At 41.3% G+C, this 13,215-nt stretch overlaps 1 protein-coding gene across 1 annotated transcript in view; it reads left to right on the forward strand.

Moving 5' to 3' along the window:
• The window catches only part of LOC129758395 (lachesin), a 589,306-nt gene that overhangs the window by 102,320 nt on the left and 473,771 nt on the right, over nt 1-13,215 (forward strand). The window contains exon 2 of the mRNA XM_055755900.1: nt 7,049-7,828. Coding sequence (XP_055611875.1) covers nt 7,714-7,828 — 115 coding nt within the window. The 5' untranslated portion in view covers nt 7,049-7,713. The remainder of the gene's footprint in view (nt 1-7,048; nt 7,829-13,215) is intronic.

Raw genomic sequence — 13,215 nt, forward strand, 5'->3', positions numbered from 1 at the left:
AAAGCGATAAACACAATTACTCAATAATAATCTGATTTGCAAAAAATTGAATGGTATTTAGCTAAACTTTCCGGTGAGTCGAATATTCACCATAACGGTTTTTTGGGTAATATTCGGCTGGCCGAATATTCGGTAAATCTCAAATCTATACTTTTTGTTCCAGAAAATTGCTCAAATCAAACCGGAGAAAATTAAAAAAAAGCTCTACAAACTTGTACTAGAAATTTACTTCCAAGTTGATAGTTAAAATCTGCAGTAAATTCAAAAAAAAACATAAAACCTTTTGTTGAAAAGATATTTAACTTCTCATTTGATTTCAGAGTTTTTTTTTCAATAAATTCAAGAAAACTAAAGTCAAAGAATCAACAAACCTTAAAGGAACGCGTAGAACTGAGAGCTCCCCGGCAGTACATATATTTGTACACTCAAAGTTCATGAATATTTCATAAATTTACGTTACGATATCTTCCACCAACTTCGAAGCTAGGACTCTTGGTTCGACTGTCAGGTGCGGGGGCGGTCGAAATCGAAGGAGAAACCGGGAAGCTGTAAAGCTACTGCTGGCTGGGCGATGTTTGGGAAACAACTACTTTACGGTTCCTCGGGGAAGCTAAGAAAGGGATTGCTTGAAAATGCTCGCTTCGTGATGCTTTTTGCAGCTTGAATGATGTTGAGAGCTGAGGTGAATGGAAGGTCGGAGAGAAAAAGCACCTTACTATTGGCGGGAAAAATACTATCGAGCAGACACACCTACCCTCCAAGAATGCACACATACAGGCTGCTTCGGGCCAGATCAATGCCGCCGAGTCAAGTCAAGGAATGAGGTTATGCTCCTCCGGTATGGCATGGGACCTTTCTATTCGACGTTCGGAATTGTGCTCTCGAATCCAGTGTGCCCAACCAGAAACCTTTCCAAGAATGGAACATCTGGATTCCATTCCTGGTAGGTATTGGATTGTTGAATGTGCGTTAAATGAAAATCTGACAGTGCTGATAAATGGTGTTCGGGTACAAGGGAGCGTTGTCGAATGTTCGTTGCTTTTCGGGACCATGCATTATTTATGAATGGGGTTGTTTGTATTTATTCTGCAATGAAGAGAGGGATGTGATTACAGATAAGGACAGGTTCAAGCGAATGTGCTTTAAGATAAACATATAACAGAGTTAAACACAAATGTTCCTTTAGTTCTTGTGAAGATTTTTATTTTTATCTTCAAGATATTTAGAGCTTAATAACGATGTTTTATTAATCCGAATCCATGGAAAGAACTTCCCGATAAATGACTTGAAATTTTGTTTGAATAAAAACGCCCCGAAAATTTGTTTCTGCACGTTATATCGTATCTAAGAAATTAATTTAAATTTTTCAAGTTCAATGTTGGCATTGATTTAAAATAAAACAACTGTAAAGAGATTCGTATAAACAAGCTTGATTTTCTGCTGCTGGTGGCGTTAAAGTTTTTCTGTTCCCATGAGAGAATAACCCCCTAGGCTGTAAAATTAATGTCTGGTTGATTGGAAAAGTTCAAGTTCACTGTGAATTACGACAGAGCAAATATTTTCTTGGAAGGGTGCTAAACGAGAATGTATTTGATTAAGATACTGCTAAATGGATTTTTTAAATTGGTGAAAACATTTGCTGGTGTGTATAAAATTATGATTTTTTTTAACCTTTTTCTGTCTTTTACTAAATATCAATAATGCGAAATCGATTTTGAATATTTTAACGATGTTTTAAATCTCATTAACAAGCCATACTTGTGATCAATTGTATGAGTTTTTGCCACATTTTTTTTTTATTTGAAGTACAAACTTTACCAAAATTAACCTCAATAAGATAGCAATACTCAAAAATGTTGTTAAGCCTTTGATGCATTATTTTTTATATAAGAAATGCAACTAGTGAGTCAGTGAAATACAGACCCCATTAACTTTTGGCAACAAGGCCGAAGGATTGGAGGGGGAGAGGGTTGGGGGTTGAACCCCCCTCATGAGAATCCAAAAATGCCAAGTGCAATGCTTTTCTCCCAACTCAAAATTTCAAATTTTTATTCAAATTTCAATGAACGACTGATATGATTTAGGAGTAACAATATCAACTCAGAACATAAGCTAAAGCCATGAAATTTTACTCCAGCTCCACAACTCCAAAAGATGATACGGTCGAAATTTGGTCTAGGGAAAACGCGTGTAAATCGGTGAAATCGTTTATTTTAAAAATCAAATTCAATTTCTTTTTCAAGTTAAATAAGTGTAAAATTCAGGAAAAATATTCAGTATTGCTTCCGCTTTTCCAAATTCGAATTGCCGGGCCTTACGTTTAACCCCTGTCATCAGATTTTGTACAGCCACCTTGTCCCTTGTCCCTTGTCCTTGTGTCTTGAACTGCTGCTCGTCCTTAGCAGATTTTTTGGTCTTCTTTAGGTTCCGCTTGAAAATAGCCCAGTATTTCTCAATTGGGCGCAGATCTGGCGTGTTGGTAGGGTTCTTATCCTTGGGAACCACCTGCACGTTAATGGCGGCGTACCACTCCATGGCCAAAACAGTACGGAACAACCCTGTTTCTCCAGGAAAGGCAGCAGACGTTTATTCAAACGCTCTTTCACGTAAATTTCTTGGTTGACAGTCCCGGAAGCTATGAAAATGCTGCTTTTTAAACCACAGGTACAGATGACTTGCCAAACCAGATATTTCTTCACGAACTTTGACAGTTTCATGTGCTTGAAAATATCTGCTACCTTTCCCCTTCCTTTTTCCGTATAAAACTCCTGTCCCGGAAGCTGCTTGTAGTCGGCTTTGACGTAGGTTTCGTCGTCCATTACCACGCAGTCAAACTTCGTCAGCATCGTCGAGTACAGCCTCCGGGATCGCGCTTTAGCCGTCGTATTTTGTTTATCATCGCGATTTGGAGTCACTACCTTCTTGTAAGTCGGCTCGTTTTTTGGCTCGATGCACGGTTGTAGACGATACACCTAGCTTATTTGCGGCATCTCGGAGAGCGGCTTCCGGTTTTCGATTTCCCCCCGATCCAGACTTCCTGGCTGTCGACAAACGTTACCTAAAAACTTTAATTAGGGGAGAACTGTACAAGACGCACCAGTGAGGTAAAATGGCCCATGCCATTCTTTCTCAAAAATACACTAACCTCTGGCTCCGAATGGTGTTTTTCTACATTTTTATTGTAGCAAACGAGCTTTTTCATCATTTTTTAGATGAAGAGTTCACACAAACGACTTTAATTATTAGAAACAGAAGGATTAGTGGATTCTGCCTAAAACTTGTTATTTTCTCGGGTAACATATAAGGTTTTATGGTAAACCAGTCAGCGCTTTCTCATCAAACTGCAGCTTTTCGTTATAACATTAGTACGCACTTTCGAATGAATATTATTATTTTATTATATTTTACTAACTTCCCACAAATTTTAACTAAAGTTAATCATATCAAAATTGGGGCAGAATGCCCGCAAAACCACGTGTTTTGGGCTCAAATTTGGAATGCTGTTAACTATTGAGAAAAACAAAATGTCAAAACAAAATGTCTTTCTTTTTATTTGCTGACTCCCAAATTACGATAAGAATGCATAATTTCTACCCCGCGGCGTTCTACCCCGCGGCTAGTTTTCTGGCTGTTTAAGATTTTCACAAAAATATCACTAAAATCGTGTTTTTTTACATATAATTTCTTTTTGATAAGTTGCTAATGTGATCCCTGAATCGTCGTGAACTTTCAATTTGGTTCATAGATGATGGGTATCGCTGTAAATAGCGATTATGCTTAAGTGGTGCGTCTTGTACAGTTTTCCCCTACATTTGTAACGGTTGATTTGGCAACTTTTAGCGATTTTGCCAGCTTTGCGTGCGAGTAGCTCGGATTTTCGCGATATGCGAGCAAAATTTTGATACGCTGCTTTTCTTCCTTGGACGGCATTTCGACAGCTGAAGAGTGAGTTCCAAAATCAAAATAGGAGCAACATTCTACACACACACACCTTCAAAATGAGGGGTGTTCAGGTTTTTGAAATGCAAAATTGAAAGAAATACGTCAAGTTGATATTGACTTAATTTTGACCGTATCACCTTTTATTTCGCATTATGTATCTAGTATCAAGTAATCAAGAATCCTAGATTTTCAGTTCTCATCATCATTAAAAAAAAAAACTTAAAAAGGTGTTTTTGAATTGTTATTCAAATTTGGTTTAGCATTTCATTGAAAATTTTATCCATAATTTTCCAAACTCCCATGCATTAAACAATTTATTATCCAAAATTAAAAAAAAACTCGATTTTAAGGCTTTTTATATTAAGAATCCGGGCAGTAACAAACGCGTGTATTTTAAAAACTATTGATTGACTGAAAAACGTGAGCATTCTTGTGAGTGTCGTTATAGTTCTTGTTTATTTTAACAAAAAAAAATTCAGAAAATATCATCAGCTCATAAGTTTTTAAGCCAACAATGAAAGATTTCCGAGATGACTGTACAAACATATTTTACCATATCTTTTTATATCTTAGGTGTCTCAGATACACGTAAACTTAGACATATGACAAAATAGGCTACCAAAATTTCGCCTATCCGAACCCTTGGAATGAAGTTATCACCGATATGAAGTGTCCGGACTCTAAATGATCATAGCTTCAGAAATCATCAATTTTGTTTCACTTTCAAATGCGAAGTTCTTCAATTAAATTCATTTACTAAATTTAAAACTTCAAATGCCAATAATTCAAAATAAAAATTATAGGACTTTAGAAAAAGCAATTTTTCGTCAAACAACAACAGATTTCAAATCATGTTTTAGGGTTCCAAAAAAATCAATTCTGTTTAGGACGCATGATAAAAAATTTTTCACAACACAATCCGCAAAATCCGAACTTTTCCAATGAAACCCGGGCGAGCGGGCCGGACCAAGCTTAACTTAAAATTTGTATTTATTTCCGGGCAAACCCGAATAAAGCCGGCAATCTGGTAACCTAAGTTTCAGCCAGAATAAATAAAAAAAAATCAAATAAAAAGTTGGAAGATATATTTCTATCAATTTTTAAATCACCGATTTTGTCCACCCTCTGGGAGAATAGCGCCAGTGATTTAATAATTGAGAAGCTCATAAAACTAAAAGACCACAGAAAAAAAAATACGTTCACCTCAAGTTAAATAGTTTGAAACGTAGAGTAAGCTTTTTCATAATTCACTTGTATTCAAAGAACTTTTCATGATACTCTGGAATTCAAGAGGCAAAAATTTCCAAAAAAAATTTGAATTTTCCTACGTTTCCAGCGATAGTTGAATGCTACTCCCTTTTGTCATCAGCTAAATAGTATTTTTTTTTTTCATAATAAATGTATGCACATTACACTTTCCAAATTGACCAAAACAATTCCTTATTGGCTCAATATCAACTGTGAAAACTTTGGGGCCTCTAGGATATAGTTGCCTGATTGCTCGGTTTTATACGGTTTTGCCCAGAAATTTAATACAAAATTTGATAAAAATCATCTCCAGTCCAGCCCTCTTTTCATTGATAAAGCTCAGATGTTGCTCGGATTTATTCACTTTTTCTGCCAAAAACAAACAAAAAAAAATTAAATTTGTTGTTAAAAATTTACTTTTACGTTAAAACCAATTTTTTAGCTACGTTGTTAAAAATAATTAACAAAAATTTTTTGAAAGCATAAAAAAACGATTTCAAAACTGCGGATGAGTTATGAAGAAAAAACATTTTTTTTCAAGTTTCCCTTTTTTGATTTGGGTTACGGTTTCGACCAAATTTGCTCGGATATTCAATTAAAGTTTATCACCGGTACTTTTTATACGGTTTTTGCTTATTGATTTTTCTCGGAGAGTGAAACTACTTTTTGCTGGGATATTGCCCGGAATTTTGCCGACAATTTTGAAATTAACTGCCCGGACTTGCCAGGTAAACTCCTGAAAAAAAGGCTCCCCGCATTGATGTCAAATGAATTGATAGATATAAGATACAAAGCTACTGTCTTCGACAGAGTTGTTCAGCGGGGAATTTTCTTTGAAGAATTTATAAATTGACACAAAACCCAGGTTCGGTTCCACACAAGAAACAGTACAAAATAATCAATGTTTCAATAAAAATCTAAATGCTCAAATTTATTCATGTACATGTTTCTTAAAAATTCTGAAAAAATCATGGATGAGTTTTGAACCAAAACGAAACTTGTTAGACCCCAGGGTTTGAGAAATTCAAAAATGATCCCAAATCGACTCAGTCTAATGTTACATACTACAATTGGATTGAATTTATGTTTTCAAAGGTTTTGTTTTTACAGTAACATGGAAGATTGCAATATATATTCTGCATGTTAAATTCTATCAACAAAATTAAACAAAATCAAATATTCTCGCTCAAAGAACACTTTTTTAACAATCCTTTCGCCGATTAAATGGTCTAACTTTTTCGGCAAACTTTTCAAATCTTTTTGGAGCCTCGGGGGGTTGAACAGTAAACAATTCAGCGCGAAAAAAACCGTCACCTTCCAAACAGCTGCTGCTGGCTGCTACTGGTTGTGAGGTTAGACTACCATCCCGTATTTTTTTTATTCGATTTACTCTGCTTCTCTCGTTTCGAGGGGACAACAGAGGGTGAGAAAAAAAGTTTCCCCGAAAATAGAAATTAAATTTGGATCAAGTTAAACGGACTGTATAACCGATTGGAAGTTTCAACATTGAGGTTTTTTTCTGCAGTCTGTCCCTGTGTGTTGGCGTCTTCATTTTTCTTTGGTCAAGTTGTTGAGCTGAATGAAGTTTTCGGGGTGGATGAAAGTCGATTATCGACGGGGGATTGATGACTCGACTAGTCGCATCTGACCACCACCAGTAGCTGGCTGGTGGGTAATCGATTGGTCGTCAAATTTTATTTTATTGACTTTGTCGCTGGTGAAAGTTGATTGTTGAGGAGGGTTGAGAGGTATTAGTTCAGGGTTTTTTCCTTTAGGGATTTCTCCACCCAAGAGCACCTGTTGTTGCGATTAAAATCGAATCAGTAAAACTTTTTATCTTTGTCTCGTTTTGTTTCAGATGGTGGAATGAATCAGTGCTCATTTTTTTTCATCGAACAGTGTCAATCAGCAAAAAGTCAACAATTCCGGAACGATGAATGGACGACGACGACACGGAAGCTCAGCACAAAATAGGCCCGAACGACAATCTGTTTCCATTTGAAGTGTATGTTCGTCGATTCCTAAATCTGCACTTTGTGCTCATTCATCTTGAAATTCCATTATGACACATCATTATTGAATGACATGACGATTCGGAATCGGCCTTGGTGCAAGGATTCAATGCCACATCAGCTCAACTTTTGGCGACAACGGCCGGCAGCAACGAACAAAGGATCTTTCCGACGACGACAATCCCATTCATAGGAAAATTAGAGGAATCAGATACATACATACAGCGAACGAAGAAGAACGAACGAGGTGGTGAGGCAAAGCGTGTGAAGTGAGAAACGAGAAAGCCCATACAATTGAATGAACAGGTGAATTTTAACGAGGCGGCTCAATCGATTGGAAACCAGGTCAACTTTGTTAGCCTACAGGAACAAAAGCTAACTAAACTCGCACACAAACATACACACTCAACACATTTGGAAACAGCTTCCAGGAAAAGCGTAGAAACACAAACACATACGCACACACTAACACTCACACACCCTCGCACAGCATCACAAAACTGCTACAATAATGCTGATAGTACACACGGTGAAGCTGGTGCTGCTGGCGCTCAACGTCCTTCCTTATCGGTTCACCCACCGGAATGTGCTGTTCATGATCTATCTGGCGACGCTGGTCACACATGGTAAGTAAAAGGTGAACCTATGTACCTCAACTACGCACTTGATTGAAAACGCAATTAGATGGCATAATTATCATCGTCAGATATCAACCGGAATTGAGAGCTAAGCTGAAACGATAGATGTTTCGAAAAGATAAGGTTCATCAAAATTTCAACAGCTTGTTCACAAAAAATAATTTTGATTAAGCAAGTGTGTTATTCAAAACGTTAAACATTGTTATAACTAACATTTTTTAATCATTTCAATGAAATTTTTGTTCTCAATTCCTCGACATTTTCAATTCATAAATCATTTTTGGGGGTCCAAATTATCGGATATCGATTAACAATGCGTGTTCACTGTTTGACGTAAACTTTATTAATAATCGTTTCTATGTACAACTATTGGCTATTTATACTGTGTGGTGTGTATGTGTGTGTGAGAGATTGGATGTGTCGTGTTTGCTATTGTACATGCAAGCTGTTGTATGTTATTGCTATTGTTGTTCCCTATTGTCTGCTTCCGTTGTCGACTGTCGTCTGCTGTTGTTGTTGTTGGTAGCCGGCTATTGTCTGTCGCCGGTAATTGCTGCTACCTGAAATTGCGTGTCGCTGATTGGCTGACGCAATTGTCGCGTCGCTGATTGGCCGGCGCAAGCGTCGTGCGTTCTGGATGTGGAATGTTCTCGATGAGAATGTTCTGGAACATTCGATGCGCTGACGTAAGAAGGGATCGGCGGTAAAGTACGCCACAGTACTCCCCCCTTAATGGTTCCAGAATTTGGATGGTATTTTGACCTGGCGTCCTGAACGGGTTCGAACTGCAGGAGTGCTGTCATCGGTGACATCCAAAGGCTGGGTTGAGTTGGTTGAAGATGTAGGCTCGTCGGGTACGATGAATGCGGCTTTCAGGCGATCAATTGAAATCGGCGAACGCTTGCCGTTGATGTCGATGATGAATACCTTTTTCTTCCGGCGAAGTACTCGGTATGGGCCATCAAAAGGTTGACTGAGTGGAGGTTTAATGGCACATACCTTGACGAAGACGTGGCTGCAGGTTTGCAGATCCTTTTGGATGAAGGTGGCATTCTTGGCGTGGTTGGTCGTAGGCGTTGGTTGCAGCTTATTCATGGCTTTTTTCAGGTCGGCCACGAATTCCGATGACGGTTGTTTCAGTTGATTTTCGACGAAGAAGTCACCTGGCAAACGCAATGAAGTGCCATAGGTGAGATCAGCGATCGTCGCTTGGAGGTCTTCCTTGAGGGCGGTTCTCATTCCGAGGAGCACGAGTGGTAGCGACTCTGTCCACCTAGCGTTTTGGTGACACATAATCGCTGCTTTTAGTTGGCGATGAGTCCTCTCGATTTGCCCATTTGCCTGGGGATGGTATGGCGTTGTGCGAAGATGCGTTATTCCAAGTAAAGTGTTCAGCTCACGGAAGAGCTCCGACTCGAATTGACGACCAAGATCAGTCGTCACGTTGACTGGTACTCCAAACCTTGAGATCCAGCCGTTAACGAATGCTCGAGCGACGGTGATGGCAGTCATATTTGGGATTGGTATGACTTCTGGCCAACGGGTGAATTTGTCTATCATCGTGAGGCAATAGGCATTTCCTTCCGATGGAGGTAGAGGTCCAATGAGGTCCATATGAACGTGTGCAAAACGATCCGATGGGGTTTGAATTTGCACAACTGGCGTTTTGTTGTACCGGTGTACCTTAGATTTCTGGCAGGGCAGGCAATGTGTGACAAAAATTTTGCAATCTCGACGAATCGATGGCCAAACATATCGATCACTGACAAGTCGTGTCGTTGATCGTATGCCTGGATGCGAATTATTGTGAAGCTTTCTGATGATGGCTTGCCGAAATTCTTTCGGAACAAACGGTCTGATGGCTTCGGTGGAGATGTCACAGTAGATCGGTGTGGAGGATAATGGCGACTTGAGCTTCTTCAGCAGTAAGCTAGTATTTGCTGGAGGGGATTGCAAATACTGCTGTAGCTCGGGATCGGTTTCCTGCTGGGTGGCCATTTGCTCGAAGTCTATTGTTTCGCTAGTGGTCGAGATGGTTTCAATTCGGCTGAGCATATCGGCAACCTTGTTCGACTCACCGGGAACGTGTCGAATATCCGTTGTATACTCGCTGATGAAACCTAGATGACGAGTTTGGGTTGGTGTCGCTTTTTCGGGACGCTGCTGAAAGGCGTGAGTGAGTGGCTTGTGGTCGGTGTAGATGCAGAACTCACGTCCGATGAGGGTGTCCTTGAAGTACTTGACCGCTTCGTACATTGCGTAGAGCTCACGATCGTATGTACTTGCCTTTCGTAGGGCTTCCTTTAGTTTGCGGGAAAAAAATGCAAGTGGCTGGCATCCTTTTTCGGTGATTTGGTGCAGAACAGCGCCAATTGCTGTTCCTGAAGCATCGACGTCTAATGCTAATTTCGCTTGGGCCGATGGGTGAGCGAGTTGAGTAGCAGTAGCTAGAGCTGTTTTGCACTGTTGGAATGCTGCGAGGGTGATCTCGTTCCATTGCAGAGGTGTTTGGTCGTTTCGGATGTTACCGGTAATCATTTGCTGGAGCAACTGTTGCTGGGCGGCAGCGCCGGGTATGAAACGACGATAGAAATTTATTGTTCCTAAAAATCGCTTCATCTGCCGGGCAGTCGTGGGTTGAGGATAATTTAGCACAGCTTCGACCTTGCTCGGGTTTGGTTTGATGCCCTCGGGAGTGATGAGATGACCCAGGAATTTCACCTCAGATTTACCGATTTGGCATTTGCTGGCGTTGATGGTCAGGTTGTTTTCCCTCAGGATCTGGAATACTTGACGCAGATGCCGTTTATGCTCTTCGATGCTGGCGGAGGCGATGCATAAGTCGTCGACGTACGGGAAAACATATTCCAGGTGGCCCAGAATCTGATGTAGGTGCCTCTGGAGAGTTTGACCGGCATTACGCAATCCAAATGTCATGAATTTGAATTCGAAAAGGCCAAACGGGGTCGTTATTGCGGTCTTCGGTACGTCTTCCGGTGCTACGGGAATTTGGTGATAGGCACGTTGCAGATCAATGCATGAGAAAATGCATTTCCCATAGAGGATGTTGGAAAAGTCCTGGATATGTGGCACTGGGTAACGATCGGGAACGGTGATGGCGTTGAGGTTCCGATAGTCACCACACGGTCTCCATTTGCCATTGGATTTCCGAACCATGTGAAGAGGACTGGCCCAGGAACTTTTCGATGGTTGGCATATTCCCTGCTCCATGAGGAAACGGAATTCCTCTTTGGCTTCCTTCAGCTTGTCGGGTGGCAACCGACGGGGGCGACAGAAAACTGGTTGGCCTGTCGTAATGATCTGGTGGACGGTGTTCGACTTGGTCGGGTGATGGTTCATATTCAGGATGGTGATGTCTTGAAATTCCTTCAGGATGTCTGAGAAGGGCGAGTTCACATCAAATGTGGTTATCGTTGGCTCGGATGCAGCGTTGATGTTGTTCACTTGCAGGTTGGTGAGGTTGTCAATCAGCTTGTTGCGTTTCAGATCCACCAGAAGATCAAAGTGCTTCAAAAAATCAGCTCCAATGATCGGGAATTTCACATCGGCGATAGTGAAAATCCACACAAATGGTCGGCGGAGTCCGATGTCCAATTGCAACCGCTTGGTGCCATAAGTTTGTATGGGGCTGCCATTTGCTGCGTAGAGACGATGAGACGGTGAAGGATGAAGCTGTTCTCGTGGTGTCGGTGGTAGCACGGAAATATCAGCACCAGTGTCGATTAGAAACTGTTGCGCTGATTGCTGATCGTGCACGTGGATACGCAGGATGTCCTTGTTGAGTTCGATGCTGGATACATCGGCTTGTGCTGGTTCGAAGGAGGCTTCGGATGGTTGCGTGCAATCAGGTGATTGCACGGAAATTAATTTTTTGCAGGCCGGGTGTACACATTCAACTTGCCGTCGTAGAATATACACGGCACGTTGGCGTTGTCTCCTCTCTGCTTCTCGCACTTCTCAGCCTGGGCGCCATGTCGGTAGTGGAACCAACATATCCATCGGCGGGAGCTTGTTGACCGGGAGGGCGTTTGTGAGCGACGGTTTGAAGATCGGGTTTGATCTCGGTATGTTGGCTGCTCACGACTGCGGGATTTTCCACCAAGCACCTGATCGAGACGGCGAGAAAGTGCCTCGATGCGTTGTTCCAATGCGGACGGTTCGACGGAGTGAACGGATGGCGGATCACTCCTCGGGACTTCCAAAATCTTGTCGGCAACTTTCGCTTGTTCGTCCAATGAGGCGGTTGGCATCGCTGCGATGATGGAACGCACTGTGACTGGCAGTGCACGGAGCCACAAGTTGGAAAGAACGTTGTCCGAACACCCGTCACCACCCAGGCGGCGCATTTCCGAAAGAAGAACGCTCGGCTTCTGGTCACCTAAAATCATTCCGGAAAGCAAACTCGTTAGTCGCTGGTTATCAGAGAGGCGAAAATGCGAAATCACGGCGGATTTCAGTGTTTCGTATTTGTCGTTGTTAGCAGATTCGGTGCATTGTGCAATTGTGGTATGCACAAATTTACAGCGGGGCCCAAGAGCAACAATCACGGTGTAAAATTTGTTCCTGTCGCTCCTGACACAATTCACGCTAAATGCGGCTTCCAGACACAAGAACCAAGTTTCGATGTCGTCTGGATCGAATGTAGGATAGCTGACTTTAGAAATCAGCGCTGGTTCAGCTGCAAGTGAATGTTCACTATTCGCACCGTCTTGGGCCATGGTGGTTTTTTTCACTACTAAATTCACTGATGTTCCTCAGGAGAGTTTTTTTTTTTCACCACTAGATGCACTGGTTTACTGATGCCACGGTTGGTTCCTTTTAATCACGTCGGGGTCACCAAAATTTGGGGGTCCAAATTATCGGATATCGATTAACAATGCGTGTTCACTGTTTGACGTAAACTTTATTAATAATCGTTTCTATGTACAACTATTGGCTATTTATACTGTGTGGTGTGTATGTGTGTGTGAGAGATTGGATGTGTCGTGTTTGCTATTGTACATGCAAGCTGTTGTATGTTATTGCTATTGTTGTTCCCTATTGTCTGCTTCCGTTGTCGACTGTCGTCTGCTGTTGTTGTTGTTGGTAGCCGGCTATTGTCTGTCGCCGGTAATTGCTGCTACCTGAAATTGCGTGTCGCTGATTGGCTGACGCAATTGTCGCGTCGCTGATTGGCCGGCGCAAGCGTCGTGCGTTCTGGATGTGGAATGTTCTCGATGAGAATGTTCTGGAACATTCGATGCGCTGACATAAGAAGGGATCGGCGGTAAAGTACGCCACACATTAATTAACATATGTAAATCAAGCATAAATTGGACATTTTTTACACAACTGATTTTCGGTAAGCTCCAAAA

The sequence above is a fragment of the Uranotaenia lowii genome, chromosome 3, assembly GCF_029784155.1.
Source record: "Uranotaenia lowii strain MFRU-FL chromosome 3, ASM2978415v1, whole genome shotgun sequence".
Lineage (NCBI taxonomy): Eukaryota > Metazoa > Arthropoda > Insecta > Diptera > Culicidae > Uranotaenia > Uranotaenia lowii.